At 46.7% G+C, this 21,023-nt stretch overlaps 4 protein-coding genes across 6 annotated transcripts in view; 2 read left to right on the top strand and 2 right to left on the bottom strand.

Annotated features, from left to right (window-relative positions):
* The first annotated feature begins 9,512 nt into the window (after positions 1-9,512).
* LOC128891589 (zinc finger and BTB domain-containing protein 49-like) lies at positions 9,513-15,538 on the top strand. 2 transcript variants are annotated; one of them, XM_054151187.1, is made up of 3 exons: positions 9,513-11,052; positions 13,171-13,314; positions 13,429-15,538. In XM_054151187.1, the coding sequence occupies exons 1-3, from the start codon at positions 10,667-10,669 to the stop codon at positions 14,675-14,677; spliced, it is 1,779 nt and encodes a 592-aa protein (XP_054007162.1). In that variant the 5' UTR covers positions 9,513-10,666; the 3' UTR covers positions 14,678-15,538. The 2 variants fall into 2 exon arrangements, with proteins under 2 accessions (XP_054007162.1, XP_054007163.1); XM_054151188.1 differs by lacking the exon at positions 9,513-11,052 and adding an exon at positions 11,258-12,790.
* LOC128891588 (probable nucleoporin Nup54) lies at positions 15,524-19,704 on the bottom strand. Its single transcript, XM_054151186.1, has 5 exons — positions 19,400-19,704; positions 17,364-17,876; positions 16,381-17,294; positions 16,078-16,305; positions 15,524-15,998 (listed from the first exon to the last, which is right to left on the bottom strand). The coding sequence occupies exons 1-5, from the start codon at positions 19,497-19,499 to the stop codon at positions 15,873-15,875; spliced, it is 1,881 nt and encodes a 626-aa protein (XP_054007161.1). The 5' UTR covers positions 19,500-19,704; the 3' UTR covers positions 15,524-15,872.
* On the top strand, positions 17,883-19,392 carry LOC128891606 (uncharacterized). The gene is made up of 2 exons (XM_054151225.1): positions 17,883-18,596; positions 18,700-19,392. The coding sequence occupies exons 1-2, from the start codon at positions 18,498-18,500 to the stop codon at positions 19,102-19,104; spliced, it is 504 nt and encodes a 167-aa protein (XP_054007200.1). The 5' UTR covers positions 17,883-18,497; the 3' UTR covers positions 19,105-19,392.
* A 49-nt stretch (positions 19,705-19,753) lies between the features above and the next one.
* The window catches only part of LOC128891584 (gamma-aminobutyric acid type B receptor subunit 1), a 6,613-nt gene continuing 5,343 nt past the window's right edge, over positions 19,754-21,023 (bottom strand). For both annotated transcript variants that reach the window (XM_054151180.1, XM_054151179.1), the window contains exon 12: positions 19,754-20,896. In XM_054151180.1, coding sequence (XP_054007155.1) covers positions 20,877-20,896 — 20 coding nt within the window. In that variant the 3' untranslated portion in view covers positions 19,754-20,876. The remainder of the gene's footprint in view (positions 20,897-21,023) is intronic.

Raw genomic sequence — 21,023 nt, 5'->3', positions numbered from 1 at the left:
CGATCTTTACTTACGGTAGGAGAGATCCCTTCGATCGATAGGTACGGCTAATTTAAGACGAGAAACCTCTCGACAAAAGGGTATAGGACGCGTCGTTGGATTTCTAGTTGCGGATTTTCGTTGCGGTGAACACAGAATCCTGGTAGTTCGTAAAACTGCCAAAACACGCCGTAAACCGAACAATGATACGTTTTCGTGGCTCGATCCTTTCCTCTCTTATCCCTGAGCCGCAAAAACGAATTCCGCAGCGGACGCAAGAAAGAGAAGCTTCTTTGTCGAATATTTACGGGGTGACCTTCGTAGTGGCTGGTTCCTCTGTCGTAGGTGGCAGAGGACGTAGTCATCGACGCCCCGACGTACCTCTCTATAGTCTCGAGGCATAATGGACCACCACCGGACCGTCGTTTTCACCGTGGGGACGTGCAATTAGCAACAATGCGGGAAACCCCCCGCCAGGAGAGCCGCTGCTCGACGACGACCTTTTCAACCCGCATAAATCTTCCGAGGGAAGCCTGTTTCGAGCTTCGTCTCCACGATCTCTCCGAGCATCCGTCGTCTACCCCCCATCGACTCTGTTTTGCCAACATCGCGGTATTTTGAAATCGTGTCGCGTCTCGAGAAAAGATTTCGTACCTAAAACACCTTCGGAATCCATGGACCTCGGGCTCGCGAGCCCGTCTGTCGAGCCAACGGCTACGGTTTACACGCGGACACGCAGTTTCGGGGTCAAGCGTTGCGCGTACCATCTGTTAAGGCAGTGGTTCTTAACCTTGTTGAACGCGACAGATTCTAAAAGCAGACTCTTAGGTAACTCTAACGTAGCTCGCATTCCTAAATACTCGTATTACTCCTTTATAAGATCGCAAATAATACGAAATCGTTAAATTCCCGCGATCGACTTAATGACAAGACTTATAGGGCGCGTTAAATGGCAAAGCGGTTAAGCGACAATTCTCTCGGTTTCTGCCGTGTACGTCCTTCTCTCCCAGGACTCGTTCTTCTTTTTTCTATTTTGTTTTTCAGTTTTTTCTTTTCTTTTTGGAGTTTAGCGCGGGAGAAGGAGGAACAAGAAAGGCTGAACGACGGGGAGAGATAAAGAAGGAGGAGACGGGCAATCCTTCGTGTGTGGTCCTCGTGGAGTCCTCGGTCAAGTCGGAGCCGAGGTGTCGCGTTGTGTGTGGCGCGGTACGGTGTCTTGCGTTGCGGCAAGCCGTCCCACGTGAAGCACCATAAGCATCGAATAGTTCAGCCAGTTCTATGCACGGTAATTGCAACAGCCAGGATTCCTCGCGATCAGGAGTCCTGTTCGTCCTACACCGACCCCCCGCAGAGGCTCGCGTTGCCGCGCTCGGTCCTCGTCGGATCCATTTCAAAACTCTCCGATTCGTATGAACTTTTCTCGAAAAATTGTCGCAGTTGCAACACGCTCCAGCGAATGGGATAGACGCCATATGGTTACGCTTCTCGGATACTTGGTCAGCTGGTTCTCGCCATCTCGCGGATTTTAGTTCCAGCTGTTCTCGGGAATTCTTTAAAGCTTCTCGACAAGCCACGTCGAACGTCAAAGTTGCGCTTGATAAACTTGAACTCGAATCGCTGAATTTCACTTCGTTGATATTCCATTCGCGCATGAAACGAAGGTGAAAATAGCGAAGCGAGGAGTCCGAATTCGTCGCCGGGCTATTTTTAATCCAGGAGGACCGTGTCATCCAGGAACCTCCGTAACCTTGAGGAAAGTAAAACAGGAAATAGACGAGAGAGGAATCGCGAAAGCTCTTCGGGTCGAGCTCCGGCGCGACGTGGGAGGTCCTCTGGTTTCGTGGCTATGAAACCGTTCGAATCATTTGTCAATGCAGCCCACTTTAGCGATTCGTTCCGCTAACACCGAACACCCATAGCTGTTGCGGTGGTGCGTTCTATTCGATGCTAAGTCCGCGTAGGCCCAGCTCGAATCGTATCCGAGTCGCGAGAAAGAAACCTCCGTGAATCCTCGGAGACTGTGGAGGTTTCCTTTCTTTCTCGCGGTAGAATCGAGGTGCGAAGTTCGTGATTAATTATCCCGCCTCTAGGGGGCGGAGAACCGAGATTAAAGCACCGCGACTGCTCTCCGAATCCATATGGTCAATCAAAGGATCGAACCGATTCTCGGAAACGGAGTTTCGTCTCCTATCGTTGAACTCGTGCGAGACGGAGAGTCTGCGGATCCCCGAATCCTCGAACTATTCGCGGAAATTTTTGTCAGACGTCTCGACCGTTCGATGACGAGGAATTTCTGCGCGACGACACCGAGCAAACAAGGGGAAAGTCCGCAAATATTTTCCTTCTTACTGGGATGCGCGTACCCGCGTTCCTTCCAGAAATCGAGAAACGTGCGAAGGGCGCGCCACCGGAGGCAGAAGAGCACCGGACTCGAAAACGTGTTTGGGGAAAGTAAAAACTTCGCTCGACTGCCTGTTTATTTTTGACCTCGTGAACCATCCAAGGGGTCCCGTCAGGTTAGGACAAGGTAAAACTCTCGCCCTCCCCTGGATCGTCGGCTAACGTTCCCGGCAGAGAATATTTCCGACTCTTCGGGCCGTATTTTAAAAACTACGGAATCTCGAAAGTGTGTTTCACTCGCGAAAGTCTTACGCGATAAGCGCGCTATGATTCGACGATTAATTTAATACGGAATTCTGCCCATCCGTGTCACGCAGCTTAAAAAAAATTAACAAATTACCGATGCCCAATCGACGAACCGTTAACTGTTCGCGTGGGTACAACGTAGAGGTTTACAACTCGCCGCCAACGTGCCGCGAGCCGATCGCGGATATTAAACGCGTAACGAAGACGTCACCGGGGTCACGTAAAGGGCAACGGAAGTTTAAGCGACACCGTGTAGTCTCGACGGGGGTCTGGTGGACCCCAAGCCGACGGCGGTGAGCCGAGTCCGTTCGGCCGGCGCCAGGAGCCTATTAAAAATGAAGCTTAAAGAACGAATTATGGTAATGAGCCGTTATACCAGCTCTGGGTTCCCATATTACCGGCGACTTAGTCCGCTCGCGTTGAAATTACAGGTTGCACTCGGCTCCCTCCTATTTCTCCCCTCATCGATCTAAGACGGGAACTGACCGGACCCCTCCGGGAGGAATACATTACGTTGATTTTCGGAATTGAAGATTAAAACCTCCCGCCGTAGGGGCCTCCGCTTGTTCTTCTTCTTCCTGCATCGACCCCTGTACTTACAACGGGCCTCGTCGCGTGACCGAGCACGATCTTTCCTCGAGCGTCTGCTCTCGAACTCGACGTCTATCGATATTCAGACGAGTGACAAGACTTCTTTTGCCATCTACGTTGCTCGAACGCTGGCGCGGATAGTCTTACTCGAAACGGCGAGAAAGAAGGGGTATTGCACAGCCGAGGTTTTACGATTACGGCATAGAAATCGTTGGCGACGCCCAGGTTCACCTCACGGGGGGATCGGAGTTGTCGATGGCCGGTAGAGAAGCGTTTCCGATAACGCGATTCGGTTCACGCGCGATATTTAACGCGGACACTAACGCGCACGTGGAAATCTAACGGTTGAGCATCACGTTCGCGTATCGTAAACGATTTCTCGCAATCTCATAATAACCTGAGACCTGGAAAGGTCAGCGCGATTCCCGAGAAGCTCGTTAGAAGCGCGCGTCTAATCGGGATTCTTAATTATCTTTGGAAAAACAAAAAATAAAACTATTCAATTTTTCTCGATCCATCGGTATTTCCTAGTGCTTGGCTGAGATTTCGTCGAATTCCACGAGAATAACGATCCGTTCCTTATCTTTCATCGATCATCTCGCTAACATCGTAAACGCGTGCTTTATCTTTCGATCGAGTAAACAAAGAATCGTTATTACTTCGTTCCACGTATTGGGAGAAAATGATAAGATAGACGCGATTCTCGGTACCGCCGGTAGGGATCGATAGAACGCGAACGATAGTTTCGAGTGTAAGTCTCGAGTGCGGAAAGTTCTTCCATTCGAGATACGAAGGACACCACGGGACAAGAAAAGTAACCGCGTCGAAAATTGAAGAAACCACGACAAGTAGCCGATGGGACGAAGCGCAGCGAGCGAGTGACGCTATCTTCGGCGCCGCGTTCTTTATAAATCGGGTCACGTGACTGCGTCGGCTCAACGAATCAGCGGACGGTAGCGCCGCCGGCGGCGAACGAGCAGGAGGCGCGCGAAGCGAGATGAACGCGAGAACGAGACGAGGAAGAGGATCGGAGAGAAACGAAAGTTCGCTTCTTTCTTGGTAGCGAGCTATCAAGGTTCGAGTCGGCGAAGAGGTAGAGGACCCCCGGCGTGCTCTCCTGCTGTGACCGGTAGCCATCCTCTGTCCCGTTCGTAATACCTATCGGAACGGTGTGTGTGCGTGCATCGAGATCGGACGCGCGCACACGTACGCCTACTCGCGGCTCCGTGTGCGATCAAAGACGGTCGTGGTGCCTGGAAAAGGACCGAAGGCGCACGCCATGCCGATATTAATATTCCATCCTGAAACGCTATAAATCATCGAAGGATAACGCGTCGTTCATCCCTAGAGGCGACCTCGCCGCCGCTCTCGCGTTACTCCGCAAGGTCACCGCGGACTATCTTTCCCAGTTCCGCGATTTTTATTTTATCTAAAGTCTTGGTTGCACGATTACGCAACGATCCACAGATAATACAAGTACGTTGAGTCTTACGTCGATACACGTGCCGTCGCCTCCTCGCTAACCAATCAAATCTACGAAGAACATCGTAGTTTTTCTGCGAAACGGTTGCTACTAACCAAACGATATTCCGCGATCACGTTTCTCGTTTCTACGTCTTAATATAGCACAAAATCAATGTCGTGGTTTTGTTCAAGTTTACTCGTACGAGCTGTGAGAAAGAATCCGTACGAAAACTTAAGCACTCGGAGACGACGAGGAGGACCGAACGGGGATCGAAGTAGCTTTGGAGGGCCATCGAAGGTAACCGCAGGGGTTTGACGGATTTCGCGAAAGACAACACCGTTCGGTCTTCTCTTTCGACTCTGTTTCTCTCACGGTACTAGAGTGCTCGTGCGTATCGGTAACCGAGCGAGAACGACGAGGGGAAAAAGGAGCAGAATCGCGACGATGTCGACCCCCAACGGCGCGATCGAATAAAAATGCGAGGACGTGTACGCTAGACGACGCGGTACCAAGCGTGAATCACGGGAATTTCAACCCCTGCTGCGCGCTCGACTGCTGACTTCTGCTGCGGCTCGAGAGATCGTGGTTCGCGCACCCTCGTTTCGCAGGGTATTTCTGTAGTGGCAGCCACACGCAAAGCGCCACGCGTTCTATGTATTCACGCGCTCGGTTCCCCTGGGTGTAAGTTTAAAAAGCGGCGAACGCGCACAGATCCCGCGTAAATTCTTACTCGGAGGTCCACGAACCGCAGGAAAGGGAGTTACTTTACTTGTTCGATGAACGATAAAGGACGACAAACATCCTTCATCTCGATCGAAAACGTCCGATTCGTCGGCAAAACGGATTCGTCGGCAAAACGGATTCGTCTCCAAAAAATCCCGGTCCGACGACACTCTATCGTAGGAACACCGAAATCAAATCTAAATGAAAGATCGCGAATGCTAAGAGGGGAAAGGGCGAGGGAGGGAGTGAAACCTCTTTCGGCGTTCCATGGACGCAGATAGTAAGCAGGTGAGGAAGAGCCGAGACAAAGAAAGTGTGTGTGCGCGAGGGAGAGCGAGAGAACGAAAGGGCTATCTCTGCCGGATCTCAATCTAAAAACTCCGAACATATTTTCTCGAGTTTAGAGCCGGGCCTGGATCTCTCATTGGTCGTCATGGAATCTCCGTCTCCGGCTGTCCGTCTTTCTCCTCTTGCCTTCTCATCCGTTCCCATCCTCCTCTCGACCGCCTCTACCTGTTCGCCGCGTTCCTCGAGATCAAAGCGCGCCGACTCCGGCAGTTCGGTTCGTGGGGTGTCATGCGAGACGGGGGATGGGAACACAGGAAGAAAGGGAGGAGTGAAAGCTGTTAGTACCATATTCATTAATATATCTTCGGGGTAGGGTCGCTGGGGGTGCTCGAACACAGGAGGCAACGTCGCGGTCGCACGGATCAATCCGATGTCGGGGCCCCTTCTCGATCTCTTTGGGCCTGTCATATAACGTGCAAACCTTAGGATCGCTTTTTAATACGAAATAATGAATTTCGAGGCGAAGGTCTCCACCAGCGTAACACCGACAATTTTGACAAACTACATGTCGGAAAGTTCGATCGGGTTCCCTGAAACTGGAGAAAAATATCGGCGATGCTATCGTTAGAAGCGGACAGAACGAGACTCTGGAGGTTGATCATCTTCGAGTTAAGACTGACCGAGAGAGACAATGGCAACCGTGTTCCTCGGGAAATCCTTTACTTTTTTAAACGTCTATCTTCCGTCTGGCATCTGCCGTGTCGCCACGAGGACACCGGTGCGTTTCTATTCTTCGTCGCCTTCTTCTACCAACCCTCTAATGTGTCTTTAATCGTTCCTTGATCTTCTCGCGAGCGTCGTTTCAGACTACTCTGTCTACGACGCGGTCCTTATGTAACCAGCGATAATTAGACTCGAATCGGACTAATTCGGAAACCGACGTGCTCGTAATTCGTTCGAGCAACGTGTATCTCCTAGGAGGATAGAAAAATAACTACGCGCGTTAAGAACCGCACGTATCACCGATATCGCGCGCTGATAAAACCAGAAAATAACAGCTCGTCGACGTTAAATTAATTCGCATCTCGTCTCGAACGACACGAGAGGAACCCCCGGTCGTCTTATCGAAAATGTCACCGCGCATGTATGCGTGTATAGACTGTTGTTCCCTCGGTAGACAAATAATAATTAATACGATGGGGTAATTGTAGTCCAGACAAGTCTCGTTGTTCGACTCGAGGTGCTTATTTCGCGATGAAATCAAACTTGGAACGATACGATAAAAAAGAATGATAAAATTAACAAACGCATTCAACTTGTTTGTTATATTTATCTCGATTACAAAAGTACTGTTGCGATTACGTGTGCAGTCACTATCGCCGCGAGTTTATCCGTAAACTGATAACTTTGCAGAAAGAATTCGATCGGAAAAGAACGCGAAAACGAAGATTATAAATGATGCGACGTTTAAATTGCCACGTCGACGACGAGGATAAATGTCTCGAGGAGAAGCGACGTTACATCGCGAGAAAAGCTGAGAACTACTTGCCAGCATTGCTAGCAACAGGTGGAAACTCGACGCCTGTCCAAACTTGTTTACCGATGCCCAAAACAGACGAACGAAATTCTCTCTTGGCAAGATTAGATTGTTCGCTCGCTTAGTACCGGTGACGAAATAGCGATCACCTCGAGGCGATAATCGTTTCGGGAAATCTTCCAACGGTCAATTTTGGAAACGGGAGAATATCGCGCGACGAAAGTCCAAAACGCGCGCGGCTGATAAAAGAAAAGCGTGAGAATCATCCTTGCAAGAAGGAGCTGACGCTTCGTTTCGATGCTTTCTATCCTCGACAACGTCCGGTAATCGGCTTCTATAAAAATAAAACTCGCAGCTGTAATCCATCGGACGTATTAATTGTCGTAATCGTAACCTTGACATACTATGGTTAATCGTTCGTTTTTTCTTCGTACGCAGATAGTTTCAGACATGGAAACGATCGAAACGCGTTCCCATTGGAGGATATTGGGTAGGAACGACGCCCATTGATCTTTTTGACCGCGCGCAAGCCTCTTCGGGCGACACGACGGTCAAATGCCAGCGAGCTAAAATAAATTCAAGGACAATTACTGGATGTACCAAGTAATCGAGTCGCGTCGAAAGCAAAGTCGTTCGATATCGTTTCGACCTGTTCTAATGAGTTCGCCGAGAGATCCATACTTCGCTCGTTCATGGACGGTACTGTATCTCTGACTCGAGGATTTTATTTTTGTCGTTCTGCGATAAGCGCAAACACATGAACAATTTGGCCCCGTGAGCAAGTATTAATTTTTATCAATGAGATTCGATCGAAAGATACCTGAGCGATGATCGTAAATCAAATCGAGACTGTCGCTAATCTTCCACCGACGATTATAGCTAGCGAAGATCCGATCACGATCGCGGCCATTGGTCACCTTGGTCCGTCGACGTTTCGAAACCGGACTTCCCGCGCCTGGGGGGGGGGCCCACCCATGACGGAACCGCGTCCTCGTCGCGACTCGCGACACCAAAGTCTCGCCTACGGTAAGAAATTATATTCCAGCCATCCTCTGTTGACTCAACTCGAGAGCGTCAATTCGCGCCAGCTCGCTAATGCGACCACGATAACGCGTCCGACTCTCCGAGATACGAGGGACTTTGTTCTAGCTTGAGCATCAGTCGCATCGATCGACCGAGGGGGGCTGGGAAAAAGTACAATATTCGCCGAGAAGTTGTCGCGTAATTATATCGCGCACAACTCGTCGATGCAAAACTCGTCGGCTCAGCTCGGGTCGCGCACAACTCGTCGAGTCACGGATACGTACCGGCTGAAACTTTCCAAAAGAACGTTACGGACAGGCGCGTTTCGTACGTTCGTAAACTCCAAATTCGATGCGTCACGATACACGCCAGGGAGTCGAACGATCGCGAGGTCTCGTTTCTTCGACCGACGATATTGGATCATTGATCTTTGTCCCAGCGTTCGAGAACGGATCGGATCGGATCGATTCGGAAGCCGCTACCGGGATTCTAGCTGATGGTAGCTTGAATGATTGCGCGCGCGCGCGCGGTAGATAAGCAATCGTAAAAGTTACGAACTCGACGAACATGGAGCGATTCGAATCTACATATTTACGTTTTGAAACGTTTTCGGACGGTCGTTCTCGTGCCTTGTCGAGACGAATCTACACCGTGACGCAAGGAAAAAGTGTCGTAAACGTCTATTTTCGTCTAGACCGTAACAACATATAAGGTGTTCCAAAGTCGAAGACGGAAACTCGACCGATGACTCGACTCGCTATCACAGAATTTCATTTTACTTTCCTTGTTTCCGAGGAACCATATCCGCCAGTTCTTCTCTCGTCTTCCCGCGTTTACGGTTCCCTCTACTGTATCGGTATAACTTTCCCTCGAGCCTTGACCGTCCTACGTGGTCTTTCAAGACATTTCAAGATCGCGAATGAAAAACTGATTTCATTCCTTAGCTTAAATTCCCAGAAATTCGCGTCAAAGCGTCGAACGTACGCGCACTTCGTAACAAAGATGACGCTTTACCGAAAATTCCGGCACGTGCAAGCAGCATCTTCGACGCGATAACGTCTCGAGCGTCCACCACTTTTGAACGAATCGGTATGTCGCGAGAACTCTCGGACGAATGGTTCGTACACTGACGCATCGTCTACCAAGAGTCGACGAGATTATGGCGTTATCAGCATCTGTGTATTAGTGAGACGTGGCAGAGGGGCGCGGGACGTTATCGGCGACGATAGCGCGGCTATATATGAGGCTACCGAGGCTCTTCGATCTATCCTTCACGGTCTTGAACTCCGCGAGTGTCCTATCAGTGGTTAACCACCGAGATACGCCATAGACGTCCCTTGGGGGTAACGGCGATCATCGACGCGTCGCACGGTCGGGACCAAGTAGATCTTTGCTGGCAGATAAGACTCGAGGAACACTCGAACGGAGATCAAAGAGCACGATACGCGAGCAAAGATGGAGATCGCGTTGTTTTAGCGTCGGGTGGGAAGAATCATTTCGGATTCGTAGCGGTGTTTCCCTGTTCATCCGGGGAGGTTCAGGTCCCATCGATCGACGAATTTGTTCTATTCCGAGCGAAGGGACGAACGGTGACGACGATTTCGGTGAGAGCGTGGCTGTGTTTGATGAATCTGTCGCGAGCCTGCCTAGTTATGTTCTCGATCGAGTACAGCAAACAGTTCCTGAGCTACCGTATACTCAAGTCCAACCGATTCAAATATATCTGACGATACGGACTCGGACCTCAGTGACAAAAGGGTGCGCGCGCTAAGGGCGATTGTGTGTATGTGAGCGTACTGTGTTACCGTGGGCGACTTGTTGCTATCGGTGCTCAGGGAAATCGTGGAGATCGAGAGAAGGGAAAGAGGCCTCCTGAGCTGGCAAGACCTGGAACGTCTTGTTCGCGATCGTTACCGATACACGTATCGCTTCCTCCGTCGAACACAGCCCGAGGAAGCGAGGGGGAGGAACGGTGTCTTCGAAAGTCTTTCGGTAAGACCAAGGTTTCGAGGGCACGAGACGGAATCGTCATCGAAACCGTATGCTCCGCGACTGAAATCGATTTGCAGAAACGCAAAATAACAAATAAAGAAACAAAAAGACCCCGGCAAACTAACCTCTGAGATTTCATAAGTGGACGAAGAAGCCGCGGAGAGCGACCCGAGCGAAGCTTTAAACCTTTCAGCGATACGATCGGGCAAAGAGAACACGAAATCCGCTCGTAAATTCCTCTCGTCCTCTCTTCGCTGGAGGAGAACACGGCCACCGAGTTTCCACGATTCTATTATCGGGGTATTAAACGGGCTAATTAAAACGAGCGTCCAATTAAGAGGACCGATCGCGGGGAAATTTGCACGTCTTTGGTCGAATTAGCTGGGTCGAAAAAGAAACGAACAACCAAACGGGGAATAAAGATGATCGTTCACGTTCCGGGTAGAATGCCAAACCACGTTGGTCCGTACGGCGCCGCTCGTTACCCGGGCACCCTGCTAGGAGCGGTCCCGGGTTTTTACAGCCCGATTTCCGGTTATTCGACCAGCCCGAACTCCAACTACTACGGGAGTCTCAGCCTTCGTCAACAGCCGACGCTGGACCTTCCGGTTTGGCCGCGAAGGATGCCGGTCGAGGAGGAACTCGGAACAACATCTCCGTCGGCCGCGTTGCCAGGACTAGCCGTCATCCCTGGCGGCCTGGCGAACGGTGGTCCACCTAGTCCTGCGCACAGCGACTCCGACGCCTCCAGTTCCAGCTTGGAACTCGGCTCCATTCGACGCGGGGAGAACGCCCAACTAAAATGCAGGTAACTCGTTCAAATCAATTTTCCGACTAATTCGAACCAATCGCTGTTTAGCCAAGTCGTTCCTTTATTTACGACGAAGTGTCGCGACTCGATATCGCATAATCAACTCAAGTTCTATTTATCGTCGTTAACGTATTCGTCTTTTCTAATCGACCACCACGATGTCACATGCTTTTCAAACGCACACAAATAAGAAATATAAAACGCCTCGACTTTAACCTCACGCGAACGCACACCTTTATCCAGGAGATCGCGGACACGTTTCCGAGCGAGGCGTGCAATTCGCCAAAGATTCCACGCTTCTCTCGCCAAAGTGACGCTAATTTATCGCGAAATGCGCGTCATACGGAGTATTCCAGTTACAACCAGTTTTCCGCATCCGTCGCGATATCGAGAAACACTCTGCGTCGCTCGCGGTTCGTCCAAGACTTAAAATTTCCCTGTGGTCGCGTCGTAACTACGCCACCCGTAGCGTTACCAGACGATTACTTGAAACGAATACGAGATTAAACAATGATAGCTGTAAACAACGAAAAATTTCTTGAAAATTTTGCAAGTCTTTTTCGGTACGTCGACAAGGAATCATTTTTACGCGTTTATTATATTTTTGGTATCGTCGAATAGATAAATTTTCAATCCCCGGTAACGCGATTCGTCGAACTTACAGGCACCGTTCGAGAGCCAACGAACTCCTGACACTGTCGACCTTCGTCGTAGCTGGTACAAAATTTGCGTAATCGAAGCACGTCTCGCAAAAAAGAACGAGCCTCGTCACGAGTACATCCGAATGTTTATAATCACGGAAGAAGGCACATCTCGATAACCTCGCGAGTAGCAAAGTGCAAGTATACGCGAGGTGCGCGTCGCGTTCGCTGGCTCTCTTCGTGGTCTCTTTAGTTAACAACGTTGACGTTCGCATTCCCCTTATCCTTTTTTCCTTCTTATCTATCCATTTTTATTACATTATTATTACGTATATAGATATCGGTATACCGAAGCTGGCTGCAGCCACAATCGAAAACGTTGTACGACACAGCCAGTCGAGATTATAATTACGTTAAACGTATACTTGCAAGCAGGTTATCATTTCGAAGATTAGTCGAAGATTTCGACCAGCGACGCGACATCGTTTGCGAATGCGACCGTTTATCGTGGCAAGAACTTGTTACGCGCGCATGCCTTGCATGCGTTAGCCTCGTGAACTCGGCGAACGTCCTCTTATCGTCACTGAAACCGGAATATCGTGCAAAGTCCGTCCTCGTACATTGTCGAATTAGACATCCTAGAATGCGATGAATCGCGCGACTCGGGGATCGTTGAGTTTGCTATTAGAACCGTCGCGGATGATTCGCGAGACTTGGCGAATCGCGCGTACATGGGATACGTTCGCGGAAACGTGGCAAGTAACAGATACGCTCGAAACGATGGAGAAAAGTGCGAAAACAACTCAGGACATGCGCTGATTCGACAGGGGGTCGGATCAGACGGTTAACCGATAAAATACCCGCGACGTTACCTTGATCCGTGACCTCTATCCCGGAGTGCTCATAGACGCCGATTCGTGGAACGCTATGCCGTTGACTGGAATAGCAACTGGTGTCAAGCGACGCCAATTGCACAATCGTCGGAATTGGTATCAATTGGTCGGTCGAACGGACGTTCCTGACGCAAATCGTGCGTCGATACTAACAACCGGACAGCGCATCGAGCCCAGGCTGTATTTGCAGTCAGCTACTATGTAATTTAACATTTTTAGGCTGAGGTTTCGCAAATTTTTGGAAAAATAAATAAAAGCGTGTTATTGCAGTTGAGACGCACGGCGAATACGCGATCGATCGAAACGTAAAATTTATCTCATCGCGCGCATCGGTTATATATTTAGAATCTCTCGGTGAATGAGCGACAGAAGGAACAAGTATATAGATAGATCGCTCGACGGTGAAAGAACAGGCGAAAGATTCGAGATATTGGCCTTGAACGATCCGATTGATCGAAATCATTGACCGACCAAAGATCAGTCACTCTTCACTCGTCGCTCTTAACCGTTCCACGACTATTTTCGTACGATCGACGTTATACGTGTCGCGAAGACGCTAACTTTTCTCGTTCCGATTGCAGATGGCAAAATTGTGGTCGATGGTTCACGTCCTTGGAACAACTGGCAGGACACGTCGCGCGACTCCATGCCGCGCCGGGACCACGAGGACTCTTTTATTGTGGATGGGAAGGATGCGCGAGAGGTGAACGAGGTTTTAATGCCAGGTAAGCAGAATTTTCTCTTGATCGAGAATTACAATCCGTCGGTGAAAACCGTTTAACACCTGTAGATATTAATAAGTAATAATAACACCGACGTTGTCTTTACCTCGATCGTAGATACAAGATGCTGGTCCACGTCCGAACGCACACGAACGAGAAACCGCACCACTGTTTCCAATGCGACAAAAGTTTCAGCCGAGCGGAAAACCTGAAAATCCACGCTCGTTCTCATACTGGCGAACGGCCGTACGTCTGTCCCGTTGAAGGTTGCAACAAGGCTTATTCCAACTCCTCGGACAGGTTCAAGCACACCAGGACCCACGCCGTGGACAAACCGTATTGTTGCAAGGTCCCGGGTTGCCCGAAGAGGTACACGGATCCCTCGTCGTTGCGCAAGCACGTTAAAACGTACAGACACTACGTGAACAATAACGACAAAGTTCAGGAGAAGAGTTTCGACGAGAACAATTCCCAGGAGAAGACGAGGTTCGATGTCACCTCGCCGGAGAAACAGAGCAGCAGCACTCATTCCGAATCGGATAAGAAGGACAGCAGCATCGAGAGCAGCATATCGGGGTCGAGCCCAAAGATCAGCTACAGTTTCGAAGAGCAAAGAAACTTCGTCGAATGGAACAACATGTATAATTTGCAAGAACAATGCAAAGAACAGGATCAAATCATGCCGAGGAAACCATACGAGCAGGACGCGAAGATCTATACGAGGATCTACGATGAGAGCTACATATTACCTGATAAGATTCAAGCGAATCCTATGTACGTTACCAATAACGTGATCATCGGCGAGAGTCAACCGATTAGATCGCCTCAAACCAGTCCTCGTCATGTTTCCGACTCTTTGTCGTCTTGCATTGGACAATCGACGCCTATAAAGACCGAGGAGCCCGTCGAACACTCGAGTAAAGTTTGTACGGTCGACTACAGGAACATCGAGTCGATCGTCAACAGCACGCCCTGCAAGAAGGAGAGCAACGCGATGGTCTGCGAGCAGACGAGGAATTCTGTGATAAAACGAGCGGACGATATCAAGATGGAGGTCGAGCAAACACCTATCAAAGAGGAGGTCTGTAGCGATGCAAACGATTGTTGCTGTCGTCGCAAGTGTTGCGTGCACAGCAACGACAACATCCTCGAGAAGACGAAGATCCTCTCGGACCTGATCCTCAAGGCGCAAAATCCTCTCTTCAGACACCTGCTAGGCACGGTAGATCTGCAATACGGGCTGCAAAACGTATGGGGCAACATCGTGGACACGAACAACAGCTGCGGACAAGATCTTCGGGTAAAAAATGAGAATGTCGTCGAAATGGAGCAAGATCTTCCCCTGGATCTGACGGTCAATAAGTAACGAAATGTCCGTGACGTTGCGCCAAGCGTCGCGTAGCCTGATCTAGGATCGACTATCGATCGCCTACGTCCTTTTTTTCCATGAGTCGAGGAGTCACGTTTCAGATTCCGTGGCTGGTATCTCAAGCTACCTGCCGTGGCCGGTGTTAAACGTTCTCGAGGTCGTCCTGAAATCGATACCTTTTTTCTTGGCACGCGAACAAAAATATTACTCAAACCGTACATATTTCGATACCGGCGGGACGATCTCGAGCGTTCGCGAATTACCTTGAATTCTGCTCGGGCCACGGTTGGTTTTTGCGTCCCACGAATCGAGTCATTAGACGCATACGTTTCGAGGATGTATCGAATGTTTGAGAACCGGTACTATTAGAGACAAAATTTACTCGATCTTTGCATACCAATTACTTGGGACCAAAGTGGATGATAGAGTTCGATATCGATGAAACGCACCGGTGAAAAGAAAGATTGATCTTAACGAGAAAGTTGTCCGTTTTGATTAGACTGCGAAACCAAATATATCGTAATACGTTGTAATAGCCGTCGACGAAGAAAGAGTTTGGGAACCGAACAAGATTTGCTCAATCTTAATGTGTTGTATGTGCCCGACGAAAGACAGATGTAACGTTATGGTAGGAAAAACCTCTGTATAATAAGGCCTTTGAGAGATGACGCGCGATCGAGAGTAACCGGATATTTTATACTAAACGCCTATGTATAATATGTATATAAAGATATATTACGTATAAGATATAGTCATCCAAAAAGTTACGATGTATGGAGGAAATTATGTGCGTTTCTGATGAAGTGTGTGTTTAACGACATGAACCTATTCAATAAAAGCACATTATTTATGTAAAAATTCTTTATTCTTCTCTGTATGTAACAATACCTATTTTTTTTCCGTCGGTATCCTAAATATAAACGCGTCTCAACGTCTCCATTTGTTTCTCGAGTGTTCCGCTTAAAAAGGCAATCCCTGTCATTAACAGCCGTGTAACGAGTGGAAAATTATTTTAATTGACAACATTGTTTTCGGCGCAAATAAATCGCGTATACATCGTACGATCAACAACAAAAATCTCGACAAATGCGAAACGAATAAAAAATAAATATGGCACCGAATATCAAAGGTGCAAGAATTCCTTTTATACAAAAAAGAAAACGGGGATAACTTACGTAACTAACTGTAATTCTCACGATATATGATTCTGACTCATCAAAAGGTTTGACATGCCGTCTTTAATGATTTTTAAACTTTCTAAATCGGAATTTATCGTTGCTATAAGCTGTCCCATGCCGTGTTGCTCCATCGTAAGGTACTGAAACAAACGAATAACGAAAAGTTATACACGTTTTTATAAGGTTATATTTATTTTAGGCGTATCGCTTCTCGCATACCGATTTTATATCGTCCTGCGCTATAGGGTCCATCGCGTATCTCTCCTGATTTTGAGGGTCCACATGACTCCTCATTCTCAACTGAGAAAGCATTTCGCTAATTCTACCCTTGAATTGAGTCGGCGCGCTGATTTGCGAATGCATAGCTTCGAACCTGCGCGTCAAAACTTCTTCCTCCGGTTGCAGAGACAATCCAACTTTCCGCGTGATTTCCTGACGTACCAATACCTAACGAAAAAATACAGGCGTAAAAATAAATAGACTCGGGTGGAATTTACGATTAAAGAAGTAAGACATGCTTACCTGCAATACCCGGTGTTGGAGTTCCAGCAAAGTTCTTCTATGCTCTTTAAGCCTAGCTTGTATCGCCGTGTGTTGTCTCTGCAATTTCTGTATCTCTTCCGCCGCCAAGTCTAGAAAATTTCTATGCCTGGTCGTTTCTTCCTCTTGGCACTTTAATCTGTGTTTCACTTGCTGGAACCCAATCATCGGTACTGGTATATAAAGTTCCGGATTAGGATTATCCAACTGAGCCTGTTTCCATAATCTAGGATCGATGGAGCACGGTGGATTGTCTAAATATTCTTTGAGCTGGGTAGGATCTAGTTTAACCAAAGGTAATATGTCTTCCACGCCATTTTGCACCAATTGCTGTTTCTGCATCGGTTGCGATAAATACGCGACCAATTCGTTAGCGGGAATTTTTCTCGGGGCTCCCGTAATTCCCTTTTCGGTAACAAAGATGGTCACCTGACTCTTCTCCTCTCCGACTGCTTTCATATTGTCCACCGTTAATGATAAGTTTGGCTTATTCCCCAAAATATTATTTATAAAACCGATCAACTGTACCTCGCCCTCTTTCACATCTTTTTTCTTTTTATTAAAACAGAGTACAACGAGCCCTTCGTTGTTGTCAGCTTCGGGCATACGACTATACCCTATAGCCTTAAATCTACATAGCGGGTTTTCTTGAGTAAGATCGATCGCTGGTGCGTTCATAGAATAGTAAGCTTTTCCAGTACCCCACAGAGATTGCAAAAGATTCCATCTAGCGATGATATTGTCGCGTTCATCGTTGTACAACTGACAATTAAAAACGGCATTATATAGTGCTTCCGATATAGTGTTAGCAGTTGGTTGCTGTTGTTGCTGTTGTTGAAACTGCGGCTGCTGTTGAGGTTGCCCTAACCCGATTCCAAAGCCACCGAATCCTGTACCTGTTCGAAAAATTTAACGTCAACGAACCTTATATCGATAAGAAAGGACGGAGTTTTATCGGAACCGACCTGTTCCAAAACCAGCAAAACCAGTGGTTGTAGTCGTAGTTGTCGGTTTTGTTCCGAACCCGCTAAAGGCAGTGGATGTACCAAAACCAGTGGATGGTGTACTCGTAGTACCAAATCCTCCAAAAAATGAGGGCGCAGACGTAGTTGTCGCTGTTCCAAAACCGCTGAACCCACCAAACCCTAACGATGATGTCGTGGTAGTCCCAAATCCACCAAAACCCGTCGTCGAAGCAGGCGTGCTACCAAAACTTGAAGTCGCACCGAATCCAGTTGCCGTCGAAGCTGGCGTGGTACCAAAGGCTGGAGTGGTTCCAAATCCGCTAGTAGGAGTCGTACCAAATGCAGGCGTCGCGCCGAAACCAGTTGTAGCAGTGCTACCGAAACCGGTAGCAGCCGGAGTTCCGAATCCAGTACCGGTGCCAAATGCCCCGGTCGCAGGGGTCGAAGAAGAACCAAACAGACTCGGAGTCGAAGTTACAGGTGTACTAAATCCAAAAGATGGTGTTCCAAATCCTGCCGAAGGATTAGTTTTAGAGTAATCCAAGTATTTATACTTCCGTAAAATAATTATTGACAAATATTACCATATTTTCTTTATTACAACACGTGCACACACTCACGATTCACACTACGATGATCAAATTGAAAAATCTATAAATAGAATAAATACATCGCACTTATGTACGTTAAACGAATGTTACGAAATAATTCACATACGACGTGAAATTATGCAATCTTCTTGACACAAAAATTGGCTTTTTTGTTTTTATTGACTTGAAAATGCTCCGAAAAGGGAATCAAGCAAATGACAAAATATGTCTTGCACGCAATCGCGACAATAAGTTACGTTTTATTCGTCCGTGGAATTTGTTAATTACGCGTATCGCGAATACATTGAATACATTAGAAATATTATAATACATACGGTGGTTCCAAATAATACGGAAATACTAGAAAGTATTAAATCATAATTAACATACATCATCCAAACATGTCATACATAAATCAGCAAAGTCAGGTATGGCCATTATATGTAAGCACTTGTAAGAATTAGAAAGCTTAATATCTAGAAAGAATATTTAACAGGATAGCAAATATGGACAACTCGCGCATAAGTTATTTAAGGTTGCCACAATGTCTGGTAGCAAAATAGTATTCCGCCGTGCCGATGGAACTAAAGAAACTGCTACGGAACTGCTGCATGAATTTGGTACTACGGATGTAGCAATTGGGGTATATTTTACAACCAGTTGGAATACACAAATGATATATAACATACACCACCATATTATTTAGATAAAAGAAACTTATTACAATAGACTAACTTTTGTTTAAGGATGTTACAGCTGAAGTTATGATAACAACATTAGGTAAAATACCAAATGAAATGTATGATTTAGATGAAACAAGCCCTAAAATGAAATATGCAACTCCAAGAATTGATTTACAATCTACATCAAGATACGTGCAAGCTATGATGTCTACAGATGAAACGATCAATGCTAATGGCAGATCCGAAGGACATTCTTCGGTTTTAGTTGCTTTATTAAGCGCGCTTGTGGTTATATTATTTATGTGCTGCATCACAGCGTGTCTTATAGCTAGATCAAAAAGAAGAAGGAATTTCTTTGGTAAATCTGACACAGAATGTGAACCAGGATGTACCGGTATAAATCAGCCACTGCTAGATAAAATATCCCAAAGTACTAATAAAACGAGTAACGGTTCGTCGAGAGATTAGTACGAGAAATACTTTTTTAACAAAGATAGCATCGCTCCAGGTACGAAGCATCGCGATACGTTTATGCAAACGGGAGTGAATTTTGTTTCAAATCGAAATCAAGATGAAACAGCATATTAGAAATTTGAGTAATCGGTCGGACTGACGTCCTATAAATATCGACAACAATGTATTTCGTAATAAATATTAAGCCTGTAAAAAGATACGTATCAACGGAATACGAAATTTCCCAAATAAGTCACATGTAACAGAAGGAAATTCGAAATGCAACATAACCTAAAACAAACTGACTTACCCGGTTTCACTGGTGTTGCAGCCGTAGACGCCGTAGAACCAAAACCAAAGGCAGGTGCAGGCGTCGAAGTTGTCACTCCGAATCCTGTGCCAAATGACATCTTTCTAATTAAACGGAATTCCACGCACGACAAAAACACGATTTACCGCGCGCGCGCCTTACAATTTCGTATAAACGACAGTGCAACGAACATGGCGGTTGACATGCGCCACGAACACGAATTCCCGCTTTTGCGCGCAACTCACGTCACGTGACATCGCGGAGCATTTAAATTCTTTTTTAAACTGTTACAATCTTGCTGGTAAATCGCAACTACGTTTATTCGATTTTTTTTTTAATACAATTGTATATTCATTTGTATGATATATTTTCGTAATCGCCATTTGCATCTACGATGTATTAAATATATGTATTTCTTTAAAGATCATTCGTGTCGTTTTGCTATAACATTTTTAAACGAATGGAGAAATTCGTGAATTCCTCGCAAAAATTTGATAAAAATCGGATCGATTAGCGGCAACACTTTTCGACAAGCGCAGGGTTTTCAATAACAGATACAATGTGTGAATTTTTAACGAATTTTATAATTTAAAAACTTAAAAATAAATATATCTCCATATTCTAACGTACATATATATGATACTTTCTTTAACAGTTCGATAAGACTATATATATGTGTATATATATATATATGTATGTGTGTGGGTGTGTGTGTGTGTGGTTGTGTGTCGTGTAGTAATTGTATCAAGCGCTACCTGCGCGACAGTCGATCGAAGAAGTACAGTAAAAAATACGCAGAATGAACGCGACAATGATGATTACGCTAGAAACGATACAACAGAAACATTCGTAGAATTTCACTAAACACCATGTACACGTAGAGTGGCGTAATTGAAATGCACATAGGAAAAAACTTGTGCTCCGTGGCTTATCCAATCTACGTTATACACGTACATAAATCATCTTGTATACCGATAACGTATGAATTGCAGTCAAATCGCATTATCCTCTCCCCGGTAATGTATTGTAAAGCAGTTCTCGAGCTCGACGTCTCGATTTGTCTTGACGTTTCCATTTTAGAAAAGTCGAACTTCGTTGTTCGAATAAAAGTAATGTACTCGAATCTCTCCGTCTTTTTTTCTTTTTTTTTTTTTTTTTTGGTATACTATTTCTAGTTTTGACTTAAGGCGTGACGCCGGTTGATTTTCAAAGCACGTCGGTAATATTTGGTAAACAAGTTTTTGAGATAATGTGGAACTTTTGGAAATCGGATTTTCATCGTGGTCGTACGATCTCTGACCTCTCTCGATTAGAAAATAAGAGTCTGACATCCGTGGCGGATTGCACGTGTGTTTAATACAGTTTGAGAAGAGAGACGTAAGACAGAGCGACAAATGGAGATTTGTCGCGAGCTTTTCTCCCGTTCGCACGTGCATATATTGCTTTCGTCGTCCTAATCGACGGGACTCTTGCGTTTTCAGCCGACCTGGTCCGTTTCTAGAAAGAAGAATTGAAAAATCGATAATCCATCGAGTATCATGCGAAACAAGGGTTCAGTTTTTTTTTTTTTCTCTTTGACCATTCATAAATAATTCCTTCGGTCGACTGGAGCAGTGTTTCATTC

This window comes from Hylaeus anthracinus, unplaced genomic scaffold (genome assembly GCF_026225885.1).
Source record: "Hylaeus anthracinus isolate JK02 unplaced genomic scaffold, UHH_iyHylAnth1.0_haploid 12002, whole genome shotgun sequence".
Taxonomy (NCBI): domain Eukaryota; kingdom Metazoa; phylum Arthropoda; class Insecta; order Hymenoptera; family Colletidae; genus Hylaeus; species Hylaeus anthracinus.
The sequence above is the reverse complement of the archived record's forward strand: the minus strand, read 5'-3'. Positions and strand labels throughout refer to the sequence as shown.